The sequence below is a fragment of the Molossus molossus genome, unplaced genomic scaffold (assembly GCF_014108415.1).
Source record: "Molossus molossus isolate mMolMol1 unplaced genomic scaffold, mMolMol1.p scaffold_m16_p_6, whole genome shotgun sequence".
Taxonomy (NCBI): domain Eukaryota; kingdom Metazoa; phylum Chordata; class Mammalia; order Chiroptera; family Molossidae; genus Molossus; species Molossus molossus.
This window is the reverse complement of record NW_023425399.1, coordinates 28,480,698-28,495,431: the sequence shown is the minus strand read 5'-3', so window position 1 is coordinate 28,495,431 and position 14,734 is coordinate 28,480,698. Positions and strand designations below refer to the sequence as shown.

Below are 14,734 nucleotides of genomic sequence, written 5' to 3'. Positions count from 1 at the left end.
GAACCTATCTCCAAGGGCCCTCCTTCTGCCTCTTAACTTATTTCCTGAGCCCACACAGGCCAGCATGACTCACTTCTGTTACTGTGACTTCCTTTCCTGAGTCCATGCAGCCCAGTGTGGCTCACTTCTGCCACTTCCATTACTGTGATTTCCTTTCTGATATCTAGGCAGCCCAGATTAGGCTCACTCCCGTTGCTGTGATCTTGTCTTTTCTATTGTAAGCCCTTTTATTTCACTGTCCCCGGTTTTAATAAACATACTCTCAAAATCACCTGGATGGCTATTGTGAAATCTTTCCTACATGAAGTCAAGAACCCAGACATTCCAGACCATGCCAGGGAAGACTTGCCTTGGTCCTTTCCAGTACAGTGTCACTTTTAGCCTTACCTGAAGCCCAACTTCTTCAGGACCTAGTGGAGAGATTGCTCAGGGTGTAAATTAAGTAACTGACTGGGTCTTAGTGGAGGTACAGCTGCCAAACTTAAACAGGCCCTCTTCTTTCACGCCCTGGGTTCCAAATACATACAGAACAGACTGCACTCTAGTTTTGATTTCTCACAGAAAGGATGAAACGCCTGTTGAGTTTCTGCAGAACTTCACTTAAGCCAAAAATTCTGTCACACACACACACACACACACACACACACACACACAATTTCCCTTACCATGTAGAACTGCAGGCGATAATGCTTCTTGACCAGACTCAATACAAACATGCAGAATCCTGGTTTGAGGAGGGAGAAGGAAGGGCAAAATGAATCACACTCTGCATTTACCTTTGTCCTAATCATTTCCTTTAGCTGTATACATGATCGTGATTGTGATCCGGTGGCTAATTTCCTGGTAGCAGTTAACCAGTACACAATCCCAAACCCCAGTTAGGAGAAGGGGAGGAAGACACGAACTAGTTCTTCAGATAGCAATCAAAGGGGAAAAATAACTCTTTTAAGACAATCAAAGGAAGACACTCTCTTTACTCAGTTTAGGCCATTGTTTATCAGATAAGAATATTTTGGCCTAGAGTAGGGGCCAGCAAACAAGAGTCAGGCCAGCTGCCTGATTTTATAACTAAACTTGTATTGAAACACAGCTATGCCAATTGGTTTACATATTGTCTGTGGTTGCTTTTGTGTTACAAGGGCAAGCTGGGGAGTTGCAACAGAGATCTTGAGCCCCCAAAGCCTAAAATATTTATTATGTGGACTTTTAAGAAAAAGTCTGTCGACCTCTGTCCCAGTGAAGAGGTCTGGTGAAGGGAGGATCCACCTGGTACAGGGTAGAGGCCGCCCTTGCCTCTCTCCCACTGACATATATGATGGCAAAAAATATCTGCAGCCTCTACCTGCTCTCCCAGGGAAAAAAAGGACTTTTACCCATAAGTGTGCTGGGCTCCTCAAAAGCAGTTCTGCCCAGAAGAGAGTATGTTGCTGTTCCAGACACCCCTGACTCTCCCACTGGGCGGCTGCTTTCAGGGTCTAAGGCAAGCCCTCTGCATTTCCACAATGTCTGTAGACCCCTTGGCAGTGGATTTTGCATCTTAATACCCAGGTGTCACTCATATAGCCGATCAAAAATAGGTCAGACAAATTTAGGTCAGAACAGCTGTCTCAGGTGCCTCAAACAAGCTTTAAGGGCAACTATGAAAAATAAAAGCACTGCCTGGCCGGTGTGGCTCAGTAGACTGTGTCATCCCATGGACTGAGAGGTCCCAGTTTGATTCCCAGACAGGGCACATGCCCGGGTTGAGGGCTTGATCCCCAGTGTGGGGTGTGCGAGAGGCAGTCAATTGATATTTCTCCCTCACGTCAATGTTTCTCTCTCTCACCCTAAAAAATCAATACAAACATATTTAAAAAAAGAAAAAACACCAGCATTATCAGACTAATGTGCAGTCTGAAGTGAGTTTAGATTGACCAGCTCTTCACTATTTGTCAAGTTTTAATGTATCTGATTTAATTCTTAAAGTAAGTCCACAGGTTTAGTTCTAGATTACAAAAGAGCTCACTGAAACTCAGAAAGATTAAGCTCCCATCCCCTCTGAGGTCACAGTCTTTGACAATCCAAATCAGGCCCCGCTGGTGTGGCTCAGTGGTTGAGCGTTGACCAGGCACCAAGAGGTTGCCAGTTCAATTCCTGGTAAGAGCACATGTCCAGGTTGTAGGTCTGATCCCCGGGGGGGATGTAGGAGGCAGCCAATCAATGTTCTCTCGCATCAGTGTTTCTAGCTCTCTCTCCCTCTCCCTTCCTCTCTCTCTAACATCAATAAAGAAAAAAAATTTTTAAAAAGAAAATCCAGATTGGTAAAATTTCCACCACTGCAGTGTCTATCCTTCGTGGCAGTCTCCTAAAGATGGCTCCCTGTTTTTATAAGAAAGTTATCAAAATGGGTGGTTTTTCTGTATATAATTTTATGTCCTTTTAGAATTTTGCTTATTCAAAATCATAGGTATAGATATATAAAAATAGTGTATTCTTTTGTAACCTGCTTTTTAAGCTCTCTCTCAAATAATACTTTTGTATTTGCATACTTCAATATTTCATTAAATCCAAGCAGTCCATGTTGGGGAAGGGGGTGCCCCGGCCAGTTTCGCTCAGCGGTTAGAGCATCAGCCCTCAGACCAAAGGGGTTCAATTTCTGGTCAAGGGCACGTGCCTGGGTTGCAAGTTCAATCCCTAGCCCTGGTTGGGGCTGTACAGGAGGCAACCAATCAACTGATGTGTCTCTCTCACATTAATGTTTCTCTATCCACTCTATCAAAAAATTAATGGAAAAATATCCTCCGGTGAGGATTTACCAAGAACCTCTGCCAACAGGAGAGTCAAGGCAGGTCCATACTGTGCTGTCCTCCAATGGAGGCTGGAACACAGGGACAGGTGGCACAGACTGCAGTCCCCACACCCACAAAGCCCCTCAGTCTCACTTCTCTTACTAAAAAGTTGCTACAGCTCACGTAAGACAGAGCCCTCAGCTCTGCTCCCCTTCACGGTCCAAGTTGACATAATCAAAATTTACATTAACCAAGAAATAACTCTACTCTTACTCAGCAGACATACAAAACAAGACAGACACAAGAACTCGTGAGCATACCTATTAGGTAGAGAGTAAAGGAAATGAACCGGTGGTATTTGCTGAGAATCCGCAAAGGCTCCTCTCTCTGGACCAAAGTGAAGAAATAATCCGTCACTGTTTCCCCGTAGAAGAAATAATTTACACAAAGTAAAAAGTACCTGTAAATGAAGACAAGTCACTGTGGCGGGAAGCACATGCAGGCGGTCCTTTACAGCGAAGTGTCAGAAAACCCCGAGGAGAGGACCAGAACAGCAGTCCCCCCAACCCTCAAGACCCCTGGTCCCTGTTCTCTTGTGACACTGTAGGTGAGAAGCTTATCTAGAAACGTGTGGTGGCTTTCACTCATCCTCCATTTATCACAAACCTGGGATACAGTTTTGCCTCTTTTGTAGAGTTTCTGTACCTAACCTAAGAACACTCAAACATAAGATAACGCTCCAAAACACCCCTCATCCTGCCTCCCAGTCTTATTTCCACTCTTCCCAATGGGAACCCTGCACGGCTATCGGGATGGTTCACTCCGGCATTGCCACCTGCCTGCTTTGCCCCCGTCTCTTCCCTGCCGGGAGCATCCTCTTCACTCATTATTCAAACACCATTTTCTTCATAAAACCCTGCCCGACCTAACACGATATCTGCCTCCCCAGCATTTACTTCTCCAGCACTACAGCCAGTCTGCTTTCTTCTGAGGAAGATTCCAGATTCCTGATAACCACTAAAGACTCCCCCAAGGCCAGCCATGCAGTCTGGCCTATGAAATACTCGGATCTTGAAGGTACTATGCAAGTCCGTGGCCATCACTCCCCTCCCACCCACCACCACTGTAAATGTCTACCACAAAACACTTCTCATCCAAATCTGTAACGAGAGCTTACCAGCTGAGGGTCCTGAACCAAGGTAGGTCATAGGAGTGGTAGACATTGTAGCCAATAGTGATAATCTCGTGGAAACACTTTATCTGAACACACATCACCTATAGGACACACAAGAATTAGAACACTTCATATGATCTTTGGAAACAGAAACCAACAGGTCATGGGGCTTCAAGAAAAACCACTATATTTATGAAATGTCAGTCCTACAGTGATTCAGCTCTTTTCTCTCTCATGCCATCCCACATGGCAATGTAGCCTTTTATGTCACACAGAAAAGACCCAATCTCTCACAATAAATACATGCGCCTGAAGTTTCAATTAACGTTTCATTCTAGAACCTCCCAGGACTCAATCAATTTCTTCCCCTTTTGACTTTGATACAAATACTTGAAAAGCCCTAAGGCCCGTGCTCCACAGTCAGCTGTTAGTCATCTGACCCTGTCCAGACAGTGGGCGACTAAGAGAGAAGCACTGTGGACTGGGATTTGTTTTGTGTTTTTTTTCATTTTTTGTTATTGTTTTGTTTGTTTTTTAATCCTCACCTGAGGATATGTTTACTGATTTTAGAGGGAGGAAAAGAGAAAGGAAAGGAGCAGGGGAGAGAGAGAAAAACATCGATTGGTTGCCTCTTGAATGTGCCCCAACCAGGGAGGGAACCCAAAACCCAGATATGTGCCCTGACTAGGAATCGAACCCGTGACCTTTCATTGTATAGGTCGACGCTCCAACCAACTGAGCCACACTAGCCAGGGAGGATTGGGACTTTTTAATGAAAGGCTCAAGCCAATGAATGAGGCCCCAGGAAAACAATGAATAAAACCAAGAATCAATGTCACAGCAGGGGTCACAGTATAATCAAACAGTTGAAATAACAATATCAAATTTTAAAATAAAGAGGTATTTTGCCCGGCCGGTGTGGCTCAGTGGATTGAGCATCATCCCATGAACCGAGAGGTCCTGGTTGACTCCCAGTCAGGACACATGCCTGGGTTGTGGGCTTGAACCCCAGTGGGGGGGGGGGTGCATGCAGGAGGCAGCTGATCGATGTTTCTCTATCACATCGATATTTCTATCTCCCTCTCCCTTCCGCTCTCTCTAAAAAGTCAATAAAAACATTTTTTTAAATAAAAAATATAAAATAAAATTAGCAACTAGCCTATGCTAGTGTCCCTCCACTTGGCTGCTAAAAAGTGAGAAGTCACAGATATTCTAAGAAGAAAATGTTCTATGAAGCCTGAACCCCAAATGATCCCCAGAACTAACCCAGACTCTTCAGATGACTGATCCTGCACCAAACTAAAGGCAGAACTAAAACAGCACAAAAATGGCACTTACAATCATCATCAAAACCATTGGTCCCAGGTAAATGATGACAAAGAAAAATGCAATCATGGCCAAAGTCAGGATGCCTCTCACCCACCAGTTCTTCCATCTAAGTTAGAGAGGAGGAAGGAGAAAGCACGTTAGGAGCCCAGAAAGAACTGAAGCACAATCCCGAGGTGGGGGTGGCTCTTCCTGAGAGGAGAGGGACTGAGGTCAGTCATCTCCAGGAGCACCTTCTTCACCCAGACAGACAAACTAGCCACACGCTTGTGGAAGCAGGGCCACTAGAGCCAATGCCTCACCTAAATCAAACCCAGCGGGTGCTCCAAAGCCTACAGAAAAATACACCCAGCTTATGTCTTAACGAAGGAATCCAAGGGAATCCAGGTCATATAGTGGTGAAGTAGTTACACTGGGACTGGAATCCTGGGAGCCTGGCTCCAGAACCCAGGCCCTGACCCACTGCATAAGACCACCTTCCAAAGGGACATGTGTGTGGCAGGCAGACATTAGAAACACTTTTAGATAATGTTTTGGGGTCTTATAGTTTGTGTTTTTAACCTACCCACATAGCTGGTGTTGGAGGGACCAAGAGTCTCAAGGGACCAGTATTTCAACCCTGAATTCACCCAAGTTAGTATGTTTCTCGCCCTGGCTGGTTTGGCTCAGCGGTTAGAGCGTCGGCCCATGGACCAGAGAGTCCTGGGTTCGGTTCCCGCTAAGGGCACGTACTTCGGTTGCAGTTTGTCCCCAGCCTCGGTTGGGGTTGTGCGGGTGGCAACCACTCGATGTGTCTCTTTCACGTTGATGTTCCTCTCTCTCTCTTCCCCTCTCTCTCCTTCCCACTCTGTCTGAAGATAAATGCAAAAATGTCCTCAGGTGAGGATTGAAAAAAAAAAAGAAGATGTTTCTCAATTCTTTTAGGAGAATTTTTAAATGTCCACAATGGATGTGCTTAGAAGACAGAAAACTAAACTTTGAACTGGAAACTTGGGCTTCTCTGTGAAAAGCAGCCCACCCATCAGTCACAATCCCCAGAGACCATTTCTCCACATGTGCTGCGGCAGTGGCGTTGCCCAACCTTTGTCCACCCCTTCCTCCTCCTTGGACTGCCCCTCCCAGCCCAGCCTTGAGCACCCTTCAACTGCCAGACCCATCCAGGCTGTGCTTGCAGTTGTTATTAAGACGACGCTCAGTGAAGCCCTGGGCAGAGGCAAGGGGCACTGTGACTGGTGCCAGTGGGCAGGCCTGCCCCACACGCTCCGACAGAAGTGGACTCCCACCACAGGACCGTGGGCTCTCTGAGGGGCCTGAGCCTCCACGGCACTTGGACACGCAACAAGGCCCCCAATAAGCACCTGCATCATTCAGCCAGGTTACCTTGAAGACAAGTTGGAAAGGGCCCTGTTGAGGACCTCTGGGGTATCGTCTGCAGAGGTTACTAGGGGAGCAACTTCCGTGCGGCTCTCACTGTCCGATGCAGTCTCTCCATCTACCTTTACTTCTCTCTCCGACTCCTGCAAAGCGGAAAAACAGAAGAGTAAAGGGTTAAAAATGCTGAGCAGGATACTGAGAAGTACACGCCTGTCACAGAAGATCTATGGGAAAAGACCCAAACTGGCCTGAGAACCCAGCACGGTCAGGTGACATAACAGATGGGACTCACAGTGATCCCAACACTGTTCTGACATGTGCCAAAATGGCCTGCTCGCTACTGCGAGACCTGCACCTGGTGAGGATGAGGAACAGCCACAATCTACTCAACTCCCATGGCCCGACAGGCGAGCAGGGGAGGGACAGTCAGAAGAGAGAAACAGTCAGAAGAGAGAAACAGTCCAAAGAAAGCAAAAGGGGGCAGTGACTAATTTCACCGGGACCTCATTTCTGATCCTACTGCTCAGAGCTTTTATTTCTTAAGGGAATTTAGAATAGTTGCTATGAGAAGAGGTGGAGGAGAAATCAAGTCATGTAGAATTAGACAGTAACAATACTACTTAGTATTTGCATCGCCCCTGTGTTTTTAGAGCACGTCCCATACCTGTGAAACTCAGAGCAGTTCTGGGAGGACGGGAAGAAACAGGAAGATCCTGATTTACAAATGGAGAACCAGGCTCTGAGGAGCTCATGACCGGCCCAAATCTCCTCTTAACCCACGTCGTCTGACTTGAATTTGTTCGTCCCACTAGACTGCCTTTTATTTAAGCATACTGAAATCCATTTTATTTTTTTGGTATGAAATTCTAAATGAAGTGATCTAGAAATGGCAAAAGAACCTCTTTAAAGATGTCATTATATACAAACATATTTAAGTTTGATTTAGGGAAATTTCCATTTCCCAAACTAAGAGACAGATGAAATTGAGCACTGTTTCGTATGTTTGCTGGCCACTGGGATATCTTTTCTTGTGAAGTGTCTGTCAAGTCATCGGCCAGGTTTCTACTGAGTTTTCTGTCTTCCTTTTAATTGATTTGTAGGAATATTTTATACATTATGAGGACTGGGTCTGGGCCATGCCAAGAGTTAGTCAATACATCCCAGATTTAAGTACTTTGTGTCACTATGTTCTCCCAGCCTCTCTGACTCCAGCCCCACCCCAGTCACTCCCTCTAACACTCAGACCTCCCCCTCTATTCACTGGCCACAACAGAGGCTTAGAAGGAGATCTTTTTCATTGTCTTCTGCTCCCTAAAGATGGAAACCAAGACACCTGTTCTCATGACATCCCCATGCCAGGCACACAGTACAATACTTACTAATGGATGGAAGGAGAAAGCGAGGAGTTAATTCCAGATATGGTAAAGCGATACCCAGCCCTTGCCCTCATGGAAACAGCTATTTCGAAATTAAATTACAACGGTGATAACACGACAAAACAGAAGGCCTTGCTCCTGCAGGAAACAACTGGCTTCGGTAAAGGCCTACAGAGGTTGCGTCATTTGGATCTGACGGAAAGAGCTACAGCTTCTGATGATGGGGTCACTGCTCCTTACTCTGCCACAACTGAGCCAGGGAGCCCTAAACGAGCCCTGCGTGTGCCTCTGCACTACTGTGGCCTCGCCTTATAAAAGGGAACCAGAAAGGGCCCTCCCAATTGCGGGGGTTCACTGAAGAGAGAAAACCAAATTCCCACCCAGGGCTGTGCCCCATTACCACCCAGAGAAGTTCTGAAACACAGTAACACCTCCCAAATTATCCCTTTCCAGTTAGACTGAATGAAGAACCAAGGCATTCAGAACAGCTTCCCATTCCTTATCTTTTTTATTTTTTAATATGTTTTTATTATTATTTTTTAAGAGAGACAGGATGGGAGAGAGAAATAGAAACATCGATGTGAGAGAGCAACATGGATCAGCTGCCTCCTGCACGTCCCCCACTGAGGATCGAGCCCAAAACCCGGGCATGTGTCCTGACTGGGAATCGAACTGACAACCTTTGGGTGCACAGGATGATGCCCAACCAAGCCACAGTGGCCAGGGCTTTCCATTCTTATCTTAACATTATCACCCATACCCCACATGCACCAAATCAGGACTATGAGGTAAGGATGCTGAGTGAAGATCTATACCTGACCCCTAAACCCAGAGGCTTCCACATGGGAGCACCCAGGCCCCACAGAGGCCTCCCAACTGAGGCTCTTCTCAGGCAAGAAGGTCTGTGCCTGTGTGCATCACACACACACACTCCCACACTCCCAGAAGCCCCAGCACAAGGCTATTTTTAACTCATCCATCCTGTTGTCAAGGAGACTTGCAAAGACTGCTGGTTCCTCTGGCGAGGAAGGGCAGGAAGGAGGCAGGCAGAGTCCCTGCGGGGGAGGGGCAGGGAGCTCCGACTCTGTACTGACTCCCCGACCTTCCAGGCCCTGTGATAAATGTTAGCTCAGCGCTGTTTCCTGCAGTATCTCCACACATGACTCCTCTCCTTCCTTGCTAGGATGGTATGAGGCGAAGAGAGGTCTCTTGAGGCCGAAAGTAGATTGAGAACTGCTACAAAAACACTGGCTGTTATTACCAAGAGGTCCGGCCTGCGATGAGCAACTAGGAAATTCAGTAGATGCCCTGAACAAACAAGCCTGAGGGTGATTCACTTCCAAGGTTTCACCTGCCAGGGTCCCAGGCCTCACCCCAGGCCACTGAAAAAGAGCCCTTTTCTGGAGACTCCTCTGAGTAGGGGACCAACACCTCCACAGACAACCGTTCTCCCACCAGCAGAAAGGCAAATTCCTGTGCAAGGGAAGGAAAGGGCACAGACTCAGAAGACATGGATGGGGAGGGAGGGAGCAAGCCAGCCAGCTCTCTATGCCTCTGACCCCCAGCCACAGCCCTGCGCCAGCCAAGAGTCACAGGAGAGCAGGCCGAGGGAACAGAAACTTAGGAGAACTGGAGAGGCCTGCAGTGTCCTGGCTCCTCCCCACCCCACGGGCAAAGGCCTTGCACTGGGACCACTAATGCCTGAGTAAAGGAGGCCAAGTGCAGCTTCCATAGTGAGCCCGGAAGGAACCAAGGACCTGGAGCCCAAGTTCTCACCCAGAAGAAAGTGGCACATGCGGGACTAAGAGTCAGGGGTGCCAAGCATGTTCACTGTTTGTTCCTCCAGGGGATGGCAAGACAGGCAGTCGGAAAGGAAGACTCTGCAGGAGGAGGTAGCGGCCAGTCAGGGAGAGCAGAGCCCAGGGCCCCGCTCTCATGCTCATTACACTCAGCACCGGCCTCCATTCTCTGGTCTTCCCAGCAGGGAAAGGATCCCTCATCTCAGAAGGTTGTTGGGATAATCAAATGCAACATTAATGAATGTCTATAAAAACTACAAAGGGACTGAACGGCAACAACACCCCCCACACACACCCCTCAGTATCCTTACCATGGTGCACAGGACAGGATCACAAGAACCTTAAACACCCACCCCAGGCCACCTGGGTACCTTTCCCAAGGAGGGTGGAGTGGGGAAAGCATAATGGCCATCAGACCTTGCTGATGTGCTAACCAATTACCTGAGCTCAGCATCCTCCTGCCTTGCTTCCTCTTTCACACCTTCGATTCATTCAATAGGCAGCCCCAACTCAAAACGGTCTGCTTCCCAAAGCCCCAGTGGGGGTGGAAGAGGAGGTCTGACACACAAGGGCAGCGGTACATACTAGTGCTCTGAAGTGGGATGTGTGCGACGCAATCCACTGACGTATGGGAAGAAATAGAACTTACTTCTGTTTCTCTTGTCCGTCTTTCCTGTGCATGCTTTCTACCAGACCTATCGGTACATGTATATAACTTCATACATTTGTACAAGCTGGGACGCGTGGTAAAAACATCACATACATGTCAGCAGCTGGGGGCATCTTTTTTCCCACTCCACTGAGCAGTGTCTGGAATACAGCAGGCACCCAAAGACTTGTGAACTAATAAGATCATTAATTCTACTTGACCTACCATGGGCCAGTGTCCAGACTGCACTGAGAGTATGACAGAACCCACTCTGATTTCTAGCTCATGTGCCAAGACCCATACCCTGGCCTCCACAGTGGCCTCGTAGCAGGACCAGACCAGTGCCCACTCCCTTCCCCTTCCCTTCTGGGTACTAGGTCTGAGGACCCAGCTCAGTAGTTCTGGGACCAACACAGGGCAGCATGGAGAGGCTGCCTTGCTGCTTTAAGCTGTCTCAGCCTGGCCCCCAGGCATTGCCTCCTTCTGTTCTCCCTCCCTCCCTCCTTTTCAAGGGCCAGATCAGAGGCTAAGTGGAGTAGATCCTGTTTCTCAGCTTCTATCTCAATCACCACTCATCCTCCCCCGCTCCCTTAGCCATTTCCCAAGGGGGTTGTGGTGCTGGTGTAAACAGGAAACAAAAGTGGTGCTTTAAAAAGAAGAGAAAAGCTCCCTCTGAGGCCTCCTTTCTTCTGGTTCACTTAGATCCTACAGGGAAAGGCAGAAGCACTGAGGTGATGGACACATGGAGTCCCTGGGTGCCAATGGCTCAGGTAAGACCTGTTGTTTTTGGAGAAACTCGTGCTCCAAACCAGTCTCTTCTCATACCAGCCTTCCAGGGCCCCTCTCTCAGCCACAGCTGCCCAGAAGCAACACCAGCATGGACCTAGGGCTCAGAACAGCACAGAAGCAAGAGAGGGCACTGAGGGAAGACCGGCAAGAGCCGCAGGGTAGGAGAAGTTCCTTGTGGTCAAGGTCTGGCTTTTCCTGCCCTGGGGAGGGCCTGGCTCGGTCCAGAACAGCACTTGTAGAACTCATCTGCACTGTGTTCTCCCTCTTCCCATTCCCTCTCGATTCTCAGGTTTTCCTGGAAACCTGCCTCGGGCTTACAAAAGCTTGCTGGGCAGCATCCCTTTGAGACTCCCTATCTGCCGCTAGTTGGTATCAGGGGCCCACAATCCAACCTCTATTTCTCAAGACTCCTCCTCAATGACACCCACAAGTGGCAATGGTCAGGGCTTGACCAGAAAAAGTATGCCTGTGGCCAAGCTGGACAGGGGCCCTGGGCATTGTGTCAACTAGGCTCCAAGCAGATGGGACTCACCCAACCCCATACCCCATTTCTTTACCAGATGCCAACTCAGTTTTGTACCTTGCTAAAGAAAATATATTAATATTCTGTTCATGTTTGCCTAAAAGGAGCTAACAACTAGGGGAAGAAAAAAAATAGTGGTACCATCCACTAGGCTTCTTCTCTCATTTTCAAGGCGATTTTATTCAAGGTAGTACAGTAACTCCTCATTTACGTTGTCATTAGGTTCTTAGAATTGCAGTGAAAAGACATATAAAGAAACCAACTGTTCCATAGGCTAATTAATATACACAAGAGTTAAGTTCCTACAGCATCTCATCAATGTCATAACAAAACAACATTGAACGAAATGATGACACTCGAGGACCTGCTGTACTCAGTGCCCTGGCTGGTTATGCTCCCGACAACTCTGTCCTTTCCACTGGCACTGCATTCAAATGTGTCAGTTTCATTTACTGAGTGACTCTGTAAGGTACACAGACTGTTTTGCACTGCTTTCGATGCAAATTACAACCCCTGTCCTGGAGGAAAGTCACCAGGCTGAGCCTAACCTTTCCGCTAAATATCTGCTTGCATCTTCTTCTTTTTTTTTATTGTCTTATTTCTTTTTTAAATCTTTTTATTAATTAATTTATTTATTTTTGTTAGATGTTTCTCCTTTTTCCCCCCACTGATTCCCCCCTCCCTCTCCCTCCCCGCCCTGTCCCCAGCTTTGTTGTCCATGTCCATTGTTCATGCATACATGCATATAAGTTCTGTGGTTTATCTCTCCCCCACCACCCCCTCTTCTGGGGATTGTCAGTCTGTACCCCACTTCCACGACTCTGGGACTACCCCATTCTCAGACTGTTATGTTCATTATATTCCACAAATAAGTGAGATCATATAATACTTGTCTTTCTCTGTTTGGCTTGTTTTGCTTAGGATAATACTTTCCAGGTCCCTCCATGTCGTCTCAAAGGATGAGAGATCTTTCTTTCTTATAGCTGCATAGTACTCCATTGTGTATATCCATTGGCTTTTTTATCCATTCATCTACTGATGGACATTTGGGCTGTTTCCAGATCTTAGCTATTGTAAATAGTTCTGCTATGAACATGGGGGTACATATATTCTTTCAGCTTGCATCTTCTTAATCAATTTTTTTATTGTTGCCAGGGCAAATACTCCTCCACTAACAGACACATCCCCAGGATAAAAATTACAGGTTTACCTTTAATAAGTGTCAGGAAACTATGCATCATTCTCCTAGAAAAAGGCTTTTTCAGGGAGAGTGATACAGAGGGGTCGTGTGTGCATGTATGTGTGCACAGGTGCACAGTTATGAATGGCAAAGAAAATATTTCTAGCTTTTTCTAATGCTCTCTCCAGTTGACAAGTTCAACTGTCTGAACAAAGGATCAAATAGGAGGAGCCCTATTCAGGAAGTTTAGAATCATCCCCAACATGTCTACATCCTGTCCTCCAAAAGCCTCCTGTAACGTGATTTACAGAAAAGACGCTCAGCTACTCCAGATGAACTGCTGCACTTAGAGTGCCGCCAGGGTAACTGCACACCACCCCAAAGAGCTCCAGAGAGAGGATGCGAGAGAAGAGCGCGTGGGAGAGCCAGCTTTTTAAAACCTAACTCTGACTATGAACCATTTCCCTTCCAAACAGTAAGAGGGCACTTTCATAATCTAATTTAAATTTCAAACTCATCAAATGTGAAGGACTGCCCTAATTATATTTGTTTACCTTGAATCTTTGCCTTGAATCTGGTAAAAGCTCAGAGTGTCTTTTTTAAACTCATTGAATTTTAATTAAATTCATCAATTTCTATCTACAAGGCCTGGAATAATGGATGCCACCATTATTAGTGTGGGGAAGACAACCCTAGAGCTACGGTTATACAAATGCAACTAATAACTAAAAAGGCTGTGATTTTAGCCCTTCCCAAAGGTCACAGTGATTAAGGGGAGGGAGCCCCCAGGGGACACCCATAAAACCCAGGGTGGTGATGAGCTGTATTTCCAAACAACAACTAATGTGTTGCCAGGAATAATGAGTAAGGAAACATAGTGAAAGCTTTTAGAGCCCTAAATGGTTCAATCCTGTCCTACACAATGTATAAGTCTACACATTTTCACTCCTTTTCCCTGAATAATGGGAAATGCTCAGAGTCACACGCCTGTCCTTTAAGCCAATTGGACTGCATGCTGGAAGGCCCTTTGCAAAGCTAACACTTTTGTTTTGTTTTAATCCTCTCCTGAGGACATTTTTCTATTTATCCTCAGATAGAGTGGGAGGGAGGGAGGGAAGGTGGGGAGGGAGAGAGAGTAACATCGATGTGAGAGGGACACATCGACTGATTGCCACCTCCCACACGACCCCAACCAGGGACAGGGACAAACCACAACTGAGGTACATGCCCTTGACTGGAATTGAACCGTGACTCTTTGGTCTGCAGGCAGATGCTCTAACCACTTAGCAAACCCAGCCAGGGCTGCAAAGCTAACACTTTAAGATGCTACTTTCATACTAAGAAACACCACCATTAATTCTTCCTAACATCACCATCACCTGAAATTATTACACATTTGTCTGCCTCCCCAACTGAAACATAAACTCCAAGTGAAAGGGACTTCTGTTTTTCACTGCTACATCCCCATGGCCTGCACTGCTGCCTAGCATGTCGAAGATCCTCAACAAATGTTTCTTCACAGAGGAAGGAAGGGAGAGAAGACAACAGGTTAAGGAATAACTAAGGAATTCTCCACTTCTGAGTCTATAGGTTAAATCAGCAGACATAAAAACCACACAATAATAGCCAGCCACTTGGATATCCCCTTCTTACCATGTTTTCATGGATTTACAGGTTCCATAAGTGGAAGGAATGTGAAAGTCTTTTTTTTTTTTTTTTTTTTTATCCTCACCTGAGGATATTTTTCCATATTTTGTACAGATAGAGTGGGAGGGA

The 14,734-nt window shown here is 46.7% G+C and overlaps 2 protein-coding genes across 2 annotated transcripts in view; one reads left to right on the top strand and one right to left on the bottom strand.

The window, feature by feature from the left end:
- The window catches only part of CDS2 (CDP-diacylglycerol synthase 2), a 63,503-nt gene that overhangs the window by 10,086 nt on the left and 38,683 nt on the right, over positions 1 to 14,734 (bottom strand). Inside the window, exons 2-6 of the mRNA XM_036245599.1 lie at positions 6,649 to 6,785; positions 5,281 to 5,377; positions 3,946 to 4,043; positions 3,089 to 3,228; positions 666 to 724 (exon numbers count right to left, since the gene is read on the bottom strand). Of these exons, the coding sequence (XP_036101492.1) occupies positions 666 to 724; positions 3,089 to 3,228; positions 3,946 to 4,043; positions 5,281 to 5,377; positions 6,649 to 6,785 (531 nt within the window). The remainder of the gene's footprint in view (positions 1 to 665; positions 725 to 3,088; positions 3,229 to 3,945; positions 4,044 to 5,280; positions 5,378 to 6,648; positions 6,786 to 14,734) is intronic.
- PCNA (proliferating cell nuclear antigen) overlaps positions 11,156 to 14,734 on the top strand; it is a 61,658-nt gene continuing 58,079 nt past the window's right edge. The window contains exon 1 of the mRNA XM_036245602.1: positions 11,156 to 11,236. Within this exon, the coding sequence (XP_036101495.1) occupies positions 11,201 to 11,236 (36 nt within the window). The 5' untranslated portion in view covers positions 11,156 to 11,200. The remainder of the gene's footprint in view (positions 11,237 to 14,734) is intronic.